General features: G+C 41.8%; 2 protein-coding genes across 2 annotated transcripts; both read right to left on the bottom strand.

Moving 5' to 3' along the window:
• Positions 1-321: 321 nt before the first annotated feature.
• On the bottom strand, positions 322-2872 carry LOC137901312 (SAM pointed domain-containing Ets transcription factor-like). Its single transcript, XM_068745331.1, has 5 exons — positions 2467-2872; positions 1197-1394; positions 1071-1115; positions 806-943; positions 322-500 (listed from the first exon to the last, which is right to left on the bottom strand). Exons 1-5 carry the CDS (start codon positions 2870-2872, stop codon positions 322-324), a joined length of 966 nt encoding a protein of 321 aa, XP_068601432.1.
• A 5134-nt stretch (positions 2873-8006) lies between these two features.
• LOC137901319 (protein ILRUN-like) lies at positions 8007-12025 on the bottom strand. The gene is made up of 5 exons (XM_068745343.1): positions 11768-12025; positions 10600-10754; positions 10270-10467; positions 9749-10068; positions 8007-8865 (listed from the first exon to the last, which is right to left on the bottom strand). The coding sequence occupies exons 1-5, from the start codon at positions 11923-11925 to the stop codon at positions 8830-8832; spliced, it is 867 nt and encodes a 288-aa protein (XP_068601444.1). The 5' UTR covers positions 11926-12025; the 3' UTR covers positions 8007-8829.
• Positions 12026-13338: the final 1313 nt, after the last annotated feature.

Raw genomic sequence — 13338 nt, 5'->3', positions numbered from 1 at the left:
AAATTCAGCAAGGCTTACGGTATTTCTTAAAATACGTTTCCATAGTTAAAAGAATTGCAATGTTTCCTTTAACAAACCAAACGTTACACCATAAATAAACTTCAAATGGGTGCTCCAAAGACAATAAACGGACAAGAAAAATAAAGTAAAAAGATGTTGTGATAGGCAGGACTGCATGGTTCAATAGGCAGTATGTTTGCAATGGAAATTAAACATCAAATATAACAATGGCGGGGACAAGCATCAGAGTTTGTGTTGCTTTAACTACGCAGTATGTCCAGCATATATTTGGGTCTTCCTCAGCTCAGCCGATGCCTTTCATCATACAGGGTTGACAAACTGGTACACCAGTCTGCGCGACACATCGGGCTTTCGAATAATGCCTTTCTTGTAGTATTGACGTATAGAGCGGCTCAGTTTGTCATAGTTCATGGCCGGGCGGTTCTTCCTGATTCCCCATAGCCTCGCCACATGAGCCGAGTCTTCTATTTTGAAAATTCCTTTGGAGAAGAAAGAAAATGCAATTGTAAGAGGGTGTTGGCGTCTTGTCGTTGGCAAATAGGCTACGGCACATTTCTAAGCCCATTCAAGAGAAGCCATGGCAGTGGAACCTGCATGGGCCAGGCTGAAGAATAACAGATCATGGCAGATGAGCTAAAGGGAATTCAGTCTTTCTTTTATTCTGTACGACTGAGCTTTTCCTATTGTGGAGTCAAAATGTCTGCAGGGAAAATGTCCCATGGGAAGAAACACATTCAGCATATAAAAGTCACTGATTAGACTTTTAGTGACAGCTTCACCACACCTTTCTCTTTGTTCAGCCAGCGGATGCAGCGGCTGTAGTTGTGTGGCTTGAGGAGCAGCTCTCGGAGGAACTGCCACAGATGGATGGGCTGACTCGGGTACCGACACACCATGTCTGACCAGGAATCATCATCAGCTACTGGGAATGTTTCAGAAACAAGGCACATTTCTAATTTACCTTATCCTCAGTGAAACCACTGCGGCTGTAAACTCAATTTAACTAGAGGAAATATCATTATATGCGCGTGAATATTGGAGAAATATACCAGATCCGGTGTCTTCTGGTGGAGAACACTCCTTCATAGCTGCAGCTAATGAACCGGAGAAAAAGGCGCGATCATGTAGCTGTTTAAACCATCCGGAATGGACATTCCCAGAGTTCCTGTTCTCACCAGATCTCCATATGTCCAGATGAGCATACAGCACTTCGCCAAACTGCGAGGATCGTTGTTTGAAGTCTGCTTCCGTCATGGAGCACAGATCCCTGCCGCTCAGCTCCTCAAACACTGTGCTGACCTGTGGGAGTCTATAGAGGTGCTCGGTCCAGAGTAGCCACTTCTCAGCATGAACCCAGCTCCAATCCGACGGGTCTATAGAGAGGTGTAAACCCAACGAGACATCACTAGACTAAGGTTTGACATGAGCCATCTGGGTTGACCATATATGGACATAAGGGTGGAGCTTGATAGGAGATTCTGACACATATGGACGACTTGTCGATGCAGCCATGCTGCCAAGGTTTATCTGCTGTAATTGAGATCATACATCCATCCATGCATTTTCTTTTGCTTTTCCGTTTTGCGGATCACGGGAGTTGGTGGGGCCTATCCCAGCTTGCTATGGGAGAGAGGCGGGGCACACCTGAATGCGTCGCCAGGGCATCGGGGGGCCAGACAGAGAAAAACACCCATTCACGTGCACACTCACACAGTATAGACAATTTAGAGTAATCAATTGACCTAAATTGCATGTTTTTGGAGGTGGCAGGAAACCGTCGAATCTGGAGGAAACCCACTCGGACACAGGGAGAACATGCAAACTCCGCACGGACAGGATTCTTGCTTGTGAGGCGACAGCGCTAACCACTACGCCACCAAGCTGCCCATAATTGGGATCATGATATACAAAATAAGGATTATGTTGTAGGTACTGAGGAGGACTTTAAATGTGCAAGTGAAAATTGAGTATTAGCAAATACAGTCAATGAAAAATGTTAGGATAGCACACAAAAACATGCAAATGTGCATTTGTAAATGTAGCATGCATTGGGTTTGTATTTTTATTTGGATAAAAAGGGTTAAAAAGTTCCTGCTCTAACCTGCTTTTTTAAAAGGAAGCTCTGTCTTGATCATGAGCATGTTGCTTCAGCTGTCTTTGTTTGAATTAAATAGTCTTATACAAACAGTTTAGGGTTTTAAGCCTCCTAAATGTGAAAGTTATATGATAACAGAAGTATTTCCTTGTCAGCATTCAATACAATCTGTCAACAGAGCTATTTGCACATGGCAGGTTGGGCCTGCGATGCTCACCAGGTATCCGTGTCACAGTGAATAATAATGTGAAAGCAAACAATGTCAACTTTGCCAGCAGTTCCTGGAGAAGTTGTTTTTTTTGTGTGTCTATTTTGATGCAACAAGATTCAACTGCTGAATTCTATCTTACCTGATGATATGTTGAGCAGTTTGCAAGCTGTGTCGATGTCCTTCAACACTTCCCCCACCACCATGGTCTGGACCTGCTCCAGACTGGACTGCTCCGCCTGACCCTCCATCCCAGACTGGGGCTCCTGGCCTTGGCTGGGCTTGGCTGGGATTGGCTCTGGAGTCCTGGAGGGAGGAGGAACAGAAGCAGGGGCCTCTGTCACCCTCAGTACCCAGGGGTCCCGATCTACAGCTAGTCTGTCACAGCAGGAGTGGTAGACCCCCGGCCAGCTGAGCTCGGGCAGCCCCGGCAAGCTGCGGGGCGGTTTGATGTCCTCCGTCTCATCAATCCAGGCCATCCTGGTGTCAGTGAGGTGGGAGTGGCCGGTGTAGAGAAGGGAGAGTGCAGAGCAGTCCGAGCTCCCCATGCTTGGCTTTTTAGCAACACTGAAAGGATAAAGCAACATTTCTGTTTTAGCATCATGACAGAATTGCACGCAGTGCGACATTTCGACAGTGCCATTGCCCTGTGAGACAGAGATACATCGATGCCTCACTGAAACCATGTCCAAATAGCCAATATTTAAAGAGCAGAAAATCCAAAAGCAAACCTGCCATTTGCTCCGTGCTATTTACTTTACTGGGAATTGCTTTGAAATTAGCGATCTGTTATTACAGCTGGAGTGTCTGCAACAGTCACATTTATTGTTACTAGTCGTGCCACTGCCTTTGTTTGGATGTGCAACTGAAGTTCCCGCATCAGATTCTCTGTCGAAATCTAATAGGAGTTGAGATCTAATTAAATTCTGCCCTCAAAGAAAGAAATCAATCTCCAGCTTTTAGATTATAGCTAAAGATAAATAGCAGGCAATTCGAGCTTTATTCAAAGGCTTAAAAAGTCAAATGAAAAGAGTTGTCTGTCTTGCTGAAATGACAATTGCAGCATCCAATTCTTAAAAAAAATAAAATAAATACAGGATTACCTGCAAAAAGAAAACATGATAGACTGCATAAAGGGTGGCACACATAATGTGTGGCTAGAGGATAAGGAGCTGCAGCCTTCATAATGGTATATGAGTAAGAGCTCAGCATGTGTTGCTGATTCTATTAGCATTCAATGCATTTCATCTGCTCTTTCTGCCTCATTTGAACTAAGATACAATTTAAAATATCTATTGTGTGTGAAGCTGATGATGCAAAAACATATGTGCAAAATGATAGAGAGCGTAAAAAGGGCTTCTGAGAGTGAACACATGATACTGAGGGAGAGTCAGATTATTTTACGGTAAATATTGAGTACCGTAGTAACGAATAATATGAGGTATGAGGTTTTGTGCAAAACTGCTCCTCATTCAAGATTTTAGAAAAGCAATGGCACATGGCTCCAGGTGACTCCATGAAATGAGGGATTTTTCAAAAGTGGGACCTTTTTAGTTGGATTTTTCTTTCAAGGAAATTGTAACTATGCCTTAATCCAACTACCGGTAATCCAAAATGACCACTCACTTGTTAATCCAAGCACCCCTATCACACCGTGTAGCATCGGAAAGAATGCCACAGCTAGGGCAACAGGAACGGGGTGCACCTGCTGGCATGCTTGGAGGTGAATCTGGATTTTTTTGAAATAACAAGGGATTACCGGTAGCTTCTTCCATGAGGCGCAGGTTGATGGGAGACCACTCCAGTTGTGTCACCTCAAATGTTTGGCTTTGTTATTGTCATATCTGGGTTTTTTTTGTAACTGATTCATACATTTTCTACCGCTTTTCCGCATCTGTTTCCGTTTACTAAAGAAAATGCTCAGAAAAGCCTCAAATAGATATTAGATATTAATAAGTAATAAAGCTTTATTATATATATATATATATATATATATATATATAAGCCCTGTCTAACAATACTGAACTGAAATACTGTAAATAAAAAAATCCTGGATCCATGCCTTTATCTGGAGCTACTCTGTAATTTAATGGTTCTTCCTTGTGGCATGTCAAACCCGTTTAACAAGTTTCATGAAAATGTGTCAAGTAGTTTCTGTGCAACCCCAGGACTGACAAACAAAACAGATGTCGGTGAAAACACAACATCTCGCGATGTATGGTCGATAATTCCAATTGGTTAAGGCCTTAATGCCACTTTGATGCTCTCAACAGTTTTATCATTATGAAGAAATCGAACTTATCATCATCATCATCATTAGTGGGAGGACTAGAACGATAGCTGGTTTGGTAGGTTACAAAGGCGGCAGAACAAAGTCAGAGTGTATAGATATTAAATTACAACAATAACAGTAGCAGCACTGACAGTCCTGTGCATAATAGTGAAATAGTTAAAGTACTGTTGGGCATAAATAACAATATTATAAACATTATTATCACTATTATAATTGTTATTATTATAATTGTTACCAAACAGTGATGCTTTTTTTCTTAGTTCTTTTTTTTTTCCTAAGGGGGGGTAAAGATTTATACATTTTGAACCCACAAACTGCTCCCCAGAGTATTTACTTTTGTGATCAGGTACCATACTTGAGTACATCTTCCACTGCTGGTAACAAAAAATGCTAACACTGTCAGGTTATGTGGTAGCAATAGCAGCAGTTATAATATATTTGATGTGATTTGCACCTTAAGTTAGAGCTGCAGTCTTACCTTCAAGCGTGATTTGGTTATTTCCGATGCTGAGGCTCAGCCTGGCCGTTTTCCTGGCCTGTCCTCCTAGCTCAGTTTAAATGTGGATTTCAAGGTCCTGTGGGGATGGTGACTCGTTCACCCTCAGGTGAGGATAAGCTCTAAGTGGGATTCTCCCTTCCAGCACTCGGAGCTGGGTCACTTTTCCGATCCCCCCCCCCCCCAAAAAAAAAAAAAACTGAGACACTGAGTTTAAATTCTGTTCTAAGCACTTAGAGCTACACTTGTTTGGGACATGGTGCCTTCGTGACACATCTGCTCTGAAAGAAAGGGAGCGTTCCAATAAGGGAGGTTGGTCTGTGTGCATAATGATGACTTCGAGCCATTCAGATGAGGAGATCCTTAAGTAAACACATTAAGTTCGTATTAACACCCCAGGGAGAAGCTGAGAAGGCAGCTTTTGACTATTTGCTCTCTTAAAAATGTTCTAAGAATGGCAGTTTTACATGCAATATTCCAACTCTGTGAACATAACCCACAAAGCTACTGAAACGAGAGGGTTAGTAAAATCATATTTGATCTAATCTGATCTGATCCTCCGAGGAAAGTGTGCTAAAGTGCAACAATTCTGAGAAATAGTTCTTGTCTGTTTTTGAATAAAACTACATCTCACATCCAGCAGGAGGCTTTTCCAAGGTGAAACAGCTCAATATGGGAATGACCCAGGAATGTTTGCACTTGACACGCAGACTTATGCTGCTCTACTATTTAGCATTAGGAGCCCAGCTACAGTAGAGATGAGACGCCAGACAAAGATGATCTTTTGTTCTAAATCCTTCCAGGCAAAATGGACATTATCTGTAAAGTGCATCTTGACAATGATTATCTCCGTACAGTATGTGGTTAGCAGCTTGCCTTTCTGCCTGTCCTCAAATGATACACACACACACACACACACACACACACACAAAAAGGCTGTCTGTGTAAGATTACAAAGGAATTGGAGCATCAGCTAGTCATAGAATATCAGTTTCATTCACAGGAAAACAGCGGTTAGAACTGTTTGGAAAGGTTGGAAGCCACTGCTGGGATAACTGACACACGGGGTGAGTAAAAGAGTCAGGAGTAGGGAAAGAGAAAGCAAGAGTGTGCAAATGTTTGCCTAAACTAAATAGCACTGTTTGTGTGGTTGTGTTGAAATACCCGAAGGAGCTGCTGCGTGTGGATCCACCCACATAAATCATTTTTAAACTTGGGCCTTTGCAGGACATCACTCTGCGCCAACTGTGCAACCTTTACTATTTCTCCTGTGCATTGCAGGAACACATTCACGTTGGTTTTGCAGACTGCTTCTTGGACAGAGCTATTAACAGACACAATTGGCCACCCAAAAACGGCGAGGCTCTTAAAACCAGTAGCCCTTCAGGCTGACATGTAACCTGACTCCTCCTTGAAATGCAAAGAACGTGAGAAACTTCATCCGGCGAGCTGCCGGCAGGTACATCTGCCGGCCATACTGCCTATAAATGAAAGGCGGGGTACACCTCGGATAAGTCGCCAGCACACCGCAGGGCTACACAGCGTGGTAATAAAAAAAACATGTTTTATACTTATAGGCCATTTATACTGTACATTAAATACAGTATAAGTACTGAACTTACATACTCAGAACTGTGCATTCTGCTTGTCGTAACAGCGATTCCTTGTCGCTAAACACATACTTTTCAATTTCCAAAAGCTCATCGTAACTGTGTGTCATTGTTAAATGAGAATGTCGTTAAGTGAGAATCATCTGTTCTCATTTCAAGTAATGCACCACTCTTGATTTTGACCCTACTTTCAGTTCAGCAGGCCACAGAGGGTTACTGTGTTGCTTTACTGACTGCTGTGCAGCCAACAAATGTGTTTTACAAAATAACGTATCGACAAAATGCAGTAAAGTCTTGCATTCAACAAGCAGGTCTGAGCAAACACCTGTCACATGCACGATTTACCTGAATCAGTGACTTAGTTAAAGGCTTTTTGATGCCACTACTGTCCTGCAAATATATGCAACACACAAGACGTCAGGTATATAAGGAATGAATAAAAGTATTAACATGAAGTTTCTTTCCCCATTAAGACAGCAAGAAAAAAAAACCTCAGAGATCTCTAGTTTTCAGTGAGATTTAATCATACAAACATTCATCAAACTCACAGGAATAAAAGCTTTCATTTGTTTGCGCATCCTGACTCTCATCAATGTGCTGTCGTATGAGTTTAATGCCAACTGATTCACTCTGCAAGCTGTCCAGGGAAAACTTCAGAGCGGTACACGTTGCACTTCATGAAGGACATCGACACCAAAAACAGCGACTGCAAAGGAGGCGCATTTACATCTGAACTTTATGAACAAGAAATGGCAAAAAAAAACAAAGATCTGCAAAACATCAAGCAGCCCAGAGCGGCATGCGACATGTCGCATTTGTTGTTGGTATGTTCCGTTCAATCCTGGGGCTTACACCTGTGGAGGTGGTCTGCCACACTCTCTGGGGATCAGAGCTCAAATCGGAGTCAATAAACCCTTCAAGTCGTAACGGTTCCGTTGAGATAACATAAGCAGTTCCAGATGTCACATGTCTCAGAGCAAAAAATGAGCTGTTGAGTGCAAGTAAACGTGCCGTGTAAAAGGACCGGATGAAATTTGACAATTTATTCAACAAGATTGTCAATGTTAGACTTGAATAATTTGATCGACGACACATGGAAATTCAGGAAAATACCATCGATGAAAGGGAAAGCGTAACGTAAATAAATGTGCGATAGAAGATTGATTGGGCGAAAAACCGTTTCCCAAAAACGTTTTACTTTAAGCATTCAACAAACGTGAAATTTATCATGGAAAATGAAGCTCGAGACAGATTTAAAATGAAAATTCAGAGCCGATAAGAGATTGAGGAAAAGTTACGTTTTAATGGTCGTTTAATATGGCTTGAGATTTATTGTAAATTCTAATCTTAGCCAAATCACACATTCAATATTGAGAAAACGAGTTCTGTTTCTCAGTGCTGATCTCATCTTCGGCATGTTCAGTGTTGCCCACTCCCTCCAGTGGGTAAAAACTGCATCACAGTAGAAATTAACCAACTGCTGCAGCGGACATGATCAATAAGCAAAACTGATAAATGCGCTAAAAGACAATGCCGTTCCTATAAGAAAATTTAAAAAAATAAAGAAAAAATAAAATAATGATGTTAAATGGTTTGCTTCTCAGATGTTCGTGTTATTATTAGATTTTTGTTTTGTTTTTTTAAGCAGAGCAGAAACTGGAGAATCAGTTGGCAAAATCAATGGCTTTTCTCCCCTCAGTTGCACAAGACACAAGCATATACAAACAATTTCACAAAAGCACACACTTGTCATTTTTTTTATCATTTGTACTCTGACAACAAAAAAAAGAAAAAATCTGAAAGAAATTGAAAGTCTTCACTCAAAAAAGGTTCATAGCATTCATCTTTAACTTAGCATTCACCCGTGCATACAGTGAGTTTAAGGGTGTTGTTTGAGCTGCACGTCAGAACGTTGGCCTCTAGTTTCTTAAAGTGTAGCCGGACTTTGCATGAAGTATTTGTTGTTTTTCTGTTGTTGTTTTTTTTTTATTTAAAATTACCGAGCTGACTCTCAGCTAGCTGCTGAGAAAACTTCCCCTTCTTATTTGGTGTGAAAGAATCCAGAGGTGCAGTTTAGGGCTGCTTCACTGTGATAGGTCCTGTGATTTAAGAGTGGCCAAAAGGAAACGGCTCCTGTATACCCTGTAAGGAAGGGACATGATTAAAATAAACAGGTATTGTGGCTGAAAGAATGTAAACCTTAAAGCACGTTTTTACTTAAGTGTGTGTTTGTAAGTCCTGCAAAGCAGACAATACAATTAGTCATATAAGTCGAATTAAGTAGAAGGCTTTGTCAGAGTAGAGTGGAAGTTTAGCAACATTTAAAACGACCTTGTGCATTTCTGTTTTGCATGCATGACAATTCCCTGAATCTTAAACCTACTGCGTTTTTGCACAAATTTTTGAATTAGGCTATTAATTTAAATGCTGCAGGTTTTCTCCATCTGTCCCCCAGTCCCAAAGTGTCTATCCAGTGGGCCGATAGATTGGAGGTAGAGGGTGTGAGCTGAGGAGAGAAGCAACCTGTGGCCAGAATATTATAGTTTGTAAGCAGATGTGTTTGCACAAAAACTATTTGCATTCAGAATAAATTACTGTCCACATAAAGCTGCTTTCTACAAAACACACCACATCGGGTTCAACCCACACCAGCAGCTCTGCTCTGTCGAAAGTCATTTTGGTTTGCTGGTCCAGCATTTCGGTCCAGATTGAAATATTTACATGATCCGAGCAAAGTTTTAGCCCATTATTTAAATATAAATTTTTAAAAAAAGTCAATGGGATGATCAAACAAAAGGATTAGCAATAGATTATCTTACTAGAGTTGGGGTTCCCTTTTCCCTTTGACAGATATAATTTGATAAGAGTTACCATTTATAATCAGTGTTTTTATTTTTGTACAAAGCGAGATCATTTTTTTTTCAACTATGCGTTTTTTTTATCATGTTGACAGAAATGAAGCCAAATACGACCCCAAACACGCTCCCTAGTGAGGAGAATCCCCTGGCCCTTTGACACATCTTACCTGGTTATAAGAAACTACCGATAGATTGTTTTGTAGACTGTTTGCTACTAAATCCACAGAGTTGTGGGAAAGTCCGTTCTGATCTTGCTGCAGCTGATTGGGGCTTCCCTGCCAATGTTCCTCTGTTACCCTACGGCCGCTGGCATCATGGAGGCTGTTGCTGTTGGGGCACTTGCTCTTCTCGGGTGAAGCAAAGGGATTGTAGTCTCCCTCCAGGTTGCGGTGAGGTTGGGTGTTGAACTCAGCTTGGAAAGAGGAAAGCTGCTGTGTGACGCCGAGGAGGCCTCCGACTTCCACACTCAGGATCACCCAAATCACATCTGTCGTAAGCAACAGTGTGTTATAACACACACAAAAAAAACTGTTACAAAACAAACAGGAGGTAAAGAGTTCATATCTAAAAATTGAGAATCACTTCGTTGCTTAATTTGTAAGTAAAGGCAGCCGGCCAAGTCCAAAACTCGTAATGATCTGTATGTTCTGAAAACCAATAGTTCCTATTTTTTTTGCAGCGTCCTCACCTCCATAGTAGAGTCCCGTAGCCGTGCACATCCTCCACTGGCCCTGGTACATGCCAGGAGACACGGGACTATGCATCTGAACACTAACGTCAGCCGTCTCCTGAGGGTCTAGCGACCGTACCATCACCATGTTTATATGACCAAACTGATCCCCTCCGACATACTTCAGACACACCCCAGGAGGCCACGCCTCTGCACCTACAAGACACGCGCAGCACAAAGACATTTAAAGGCGACCTCAACATGAAATTGAACGTCCTTATTCTTCCACTTACGACTGAGTTCCGTTTTCCGCTTCTAGCATCACTACTTTTACTCCCGTTTGCTTACCTGTGTTCTGTATCCTCCAGGTTTTGGTGAAAGGCGTGTCTGGTGGAACGGATTCACCTTCACCAATCGTCACATCCCGCACAAAGGACATGCAAGGCGCACTGACATTGGGACTCTCAAAGTCGTAGTAGGCGCCGATGGCTGCTTGTAAATTCCTTTGAAAACAAAAAGGGAGATTTTTTTCGAATATTCACATATACTGCCTATATTTATAAAAAAAAATAACAATTTCAGATTAGAATATGCTAATGTTTTGGCTGTTTTGTACGTTCTCCTCTTGGTATGGTAAAAAAGCGGATCATCCTTTTTCATTATCTACCTTTATATTCAGAAACTCAACTTAAAATGCACTTCAATCTTTTGTTGTGCAATATTCTCAGTAGGCTTGAAACTGAGGTAAAAGATTCACCAGGATTGCGCAGCTATCTTTGAGCCAGATTTGTCAGACGTAATAATGTTGGATCGTTGCGTAATAAGTAGCGATCCTCCCCTGTGGTTGTCAAGGAGAAACCGATGTTGACAGTCCAGAAAGATTATTTAAAAGTGTACAACAAGGACCTGACGTGAATAATAAAATTAAACAAATATGTTAGCGACAAGCAGAAACTAGTGAGGGGGGGGGGGGGGGGGGGGGGGCTTTAATGCTATAATGAAAGTAGGAATGCAGAAGAGTAGCTAGCTAACTTAGCAACAACTCCTGTCAGTAGCCATGAAAACTAACCAATTACAAAACAGCCATACATTTTCATTAAGACGCAACATCTTCGATAACATTACGCACTTGGTATCAAAGCTACAGTTTATTTTTAGAATACGCTTTTTTTTTATTTTAAAACATAAGAGAGAGAGATTTGCGTCGAGGGCTACAACAACCAGCTAGTTTTCCCCTAAATCCAACAGGCGATCAGAAGTCGGAAACACCGTGACTCAGCTAACGCACGACACGTCGCACGACGTAGTTCGGTTTGCCGCTAACGCGACGCTACCTTCGCTTACATAGCTGACATAACAGCTAAAATGGCATCACGACGAAGAGTAATAAATACTTCCTTCCCTATTTTCCCCTGAGAAATGTTGCTGTTGGGCAGAAAGCTAGCCGCACGTCAATAACAGGGTCTATCTTCTAATAAGAGCCACTCAGAAGGCCAAGACGAGCCTCCGAGCTCACCAATTGGTCATGTCCAGAAAGAAGGCGCATCCGGCGGGGTTCAACTGGAACCCGAGCAGCCTCTGAAATTCCGATATAAGGATATCTTTATCTGTTGTGCCCATGCAGCTGAATTTCTGCATGAGCTCCTGGTCCAAGTCCAGGTCCATGCTCTCCATCGCGGATTCGCCTGGAGAGAGTAGGCGGCTTTGCTCTTAATTTAGTCCGAGGCCTTAAACTGTCATAACAAAACTCAACAAACAGAGCCGAGTGCGCATGTCGCTCCTCAACCTCAGGGAGTCAAAGGGCTGATCCCGAGGTCTACCTGGAGCGGCGCAGCCGCGGTTCGTTATTACGGTAATGATGCTACGCAGTTAACGGTAAGACTACAGGAATTTACAATTTATAAATGTTGCACTGCAGTCCTAAATAGAATTTTCTAAAATATTGTGAAACAGAAAATAATTTGAGTCACCAAATAACCCCAATATCTCGTTTGATTATTGACCAATGTTTATGGAATGGGTAGGGACCTCTATCTCACCGCCGAATTTAATCTGGATCGGATCCAGAATGACTTAAGGAAAAAATATTACATTTTAACATTGAAAACTCAATTTACGGATTCGAAAATCTGTAGACCGGTTACACATCAACTCATGGTTGGTGTGTAAAGATACCAGGAATTTGTTGAATTCTCTTAATTGTATTATTTCAAGTAGTTGTACAAAATTATTATGTTTGTTGATCTCAAAATATTTAAAATAGAATTTTTGACTGCATGTTTTTGTCTGTGGGAGGAAAATTGATCACCTATCGGGAATCCACACAGATGCAAGAAGAACGAGTGAACTACATCAGAAGAAAGGCACCAGATTGGTATTCAATGCCAGAACATTCTTGCTTTGAGGCGACTAAACACCGCCCCACCATGCTGCCAAGCTCTAAAAAAAATATTGTAAAAATTAATTGGTAGGCCCTTTATGATTGCTTGACATTTTAATTTGAGAGAGTAACTCTCTTTATCTGCTTGGAATGTCATGCTGTTACAAATTGAAAGGAAGGGAGTTGTGATTTATTCTCCTATCACCCCTTAGTAACAAGTCCTTAGGAATGACTACTCCATCCGTGAAATTAAGGTTCCAGCAGCATCATTGAGCACAGAATCAGCAGCACACAGAGTATCGAATTAAATGTATTATATATTAACTTGCAACACTGCCCGAATAAACAACATTTTACCAAGTTGCTATAAACATTGCTGACATAACAGATAAAATGGCATCACAACGAATAGTAAGAATAAAAAACACTTCCTTTCCTTTCCTGTAAACCCACCACTTTACAGCAACTACACAAACTTCAAATGTTATGTTCATTTTATGAGAAATATAATGGTCCTAACTGGAAGGACGCTTTTACACTGCCGCCTCCTGAATGTCCAGCAGGTGGCGTCGTTGCGCCTGCTTTTGAGGGTCCGCCTTCGGGGTTAGCGGCTGTTTGATGTTTAGCAGCTAGCTTGGCTAGCCTCGACTGAGCGAGCCGTGCCATCAGCAGCAGCAGCCATAGAGATGCGCACGGCGAAGGTTGTT

This window comes from Brachionichthys hirsutus, chromosome 2, assembly GCF_040956055.1.
Source record: "Brachionichthys hirsutus isolate HB-005 chromosome 2, CSIRO-AGI_Bhir_v1, whole genome shotgun sequence".
NCBI lineage: Eukaryota > Metazoa > Chordata > Actinopteri > Lophiiformes > Brachionichthyidae > Brachionichthys > Brachionichthys hirsutus.
The sequence above is the reverse complement of the archived record's forward strand: the minus strand, read 5'-3'. Positions and strand labels throughout refer to the sequence as shown.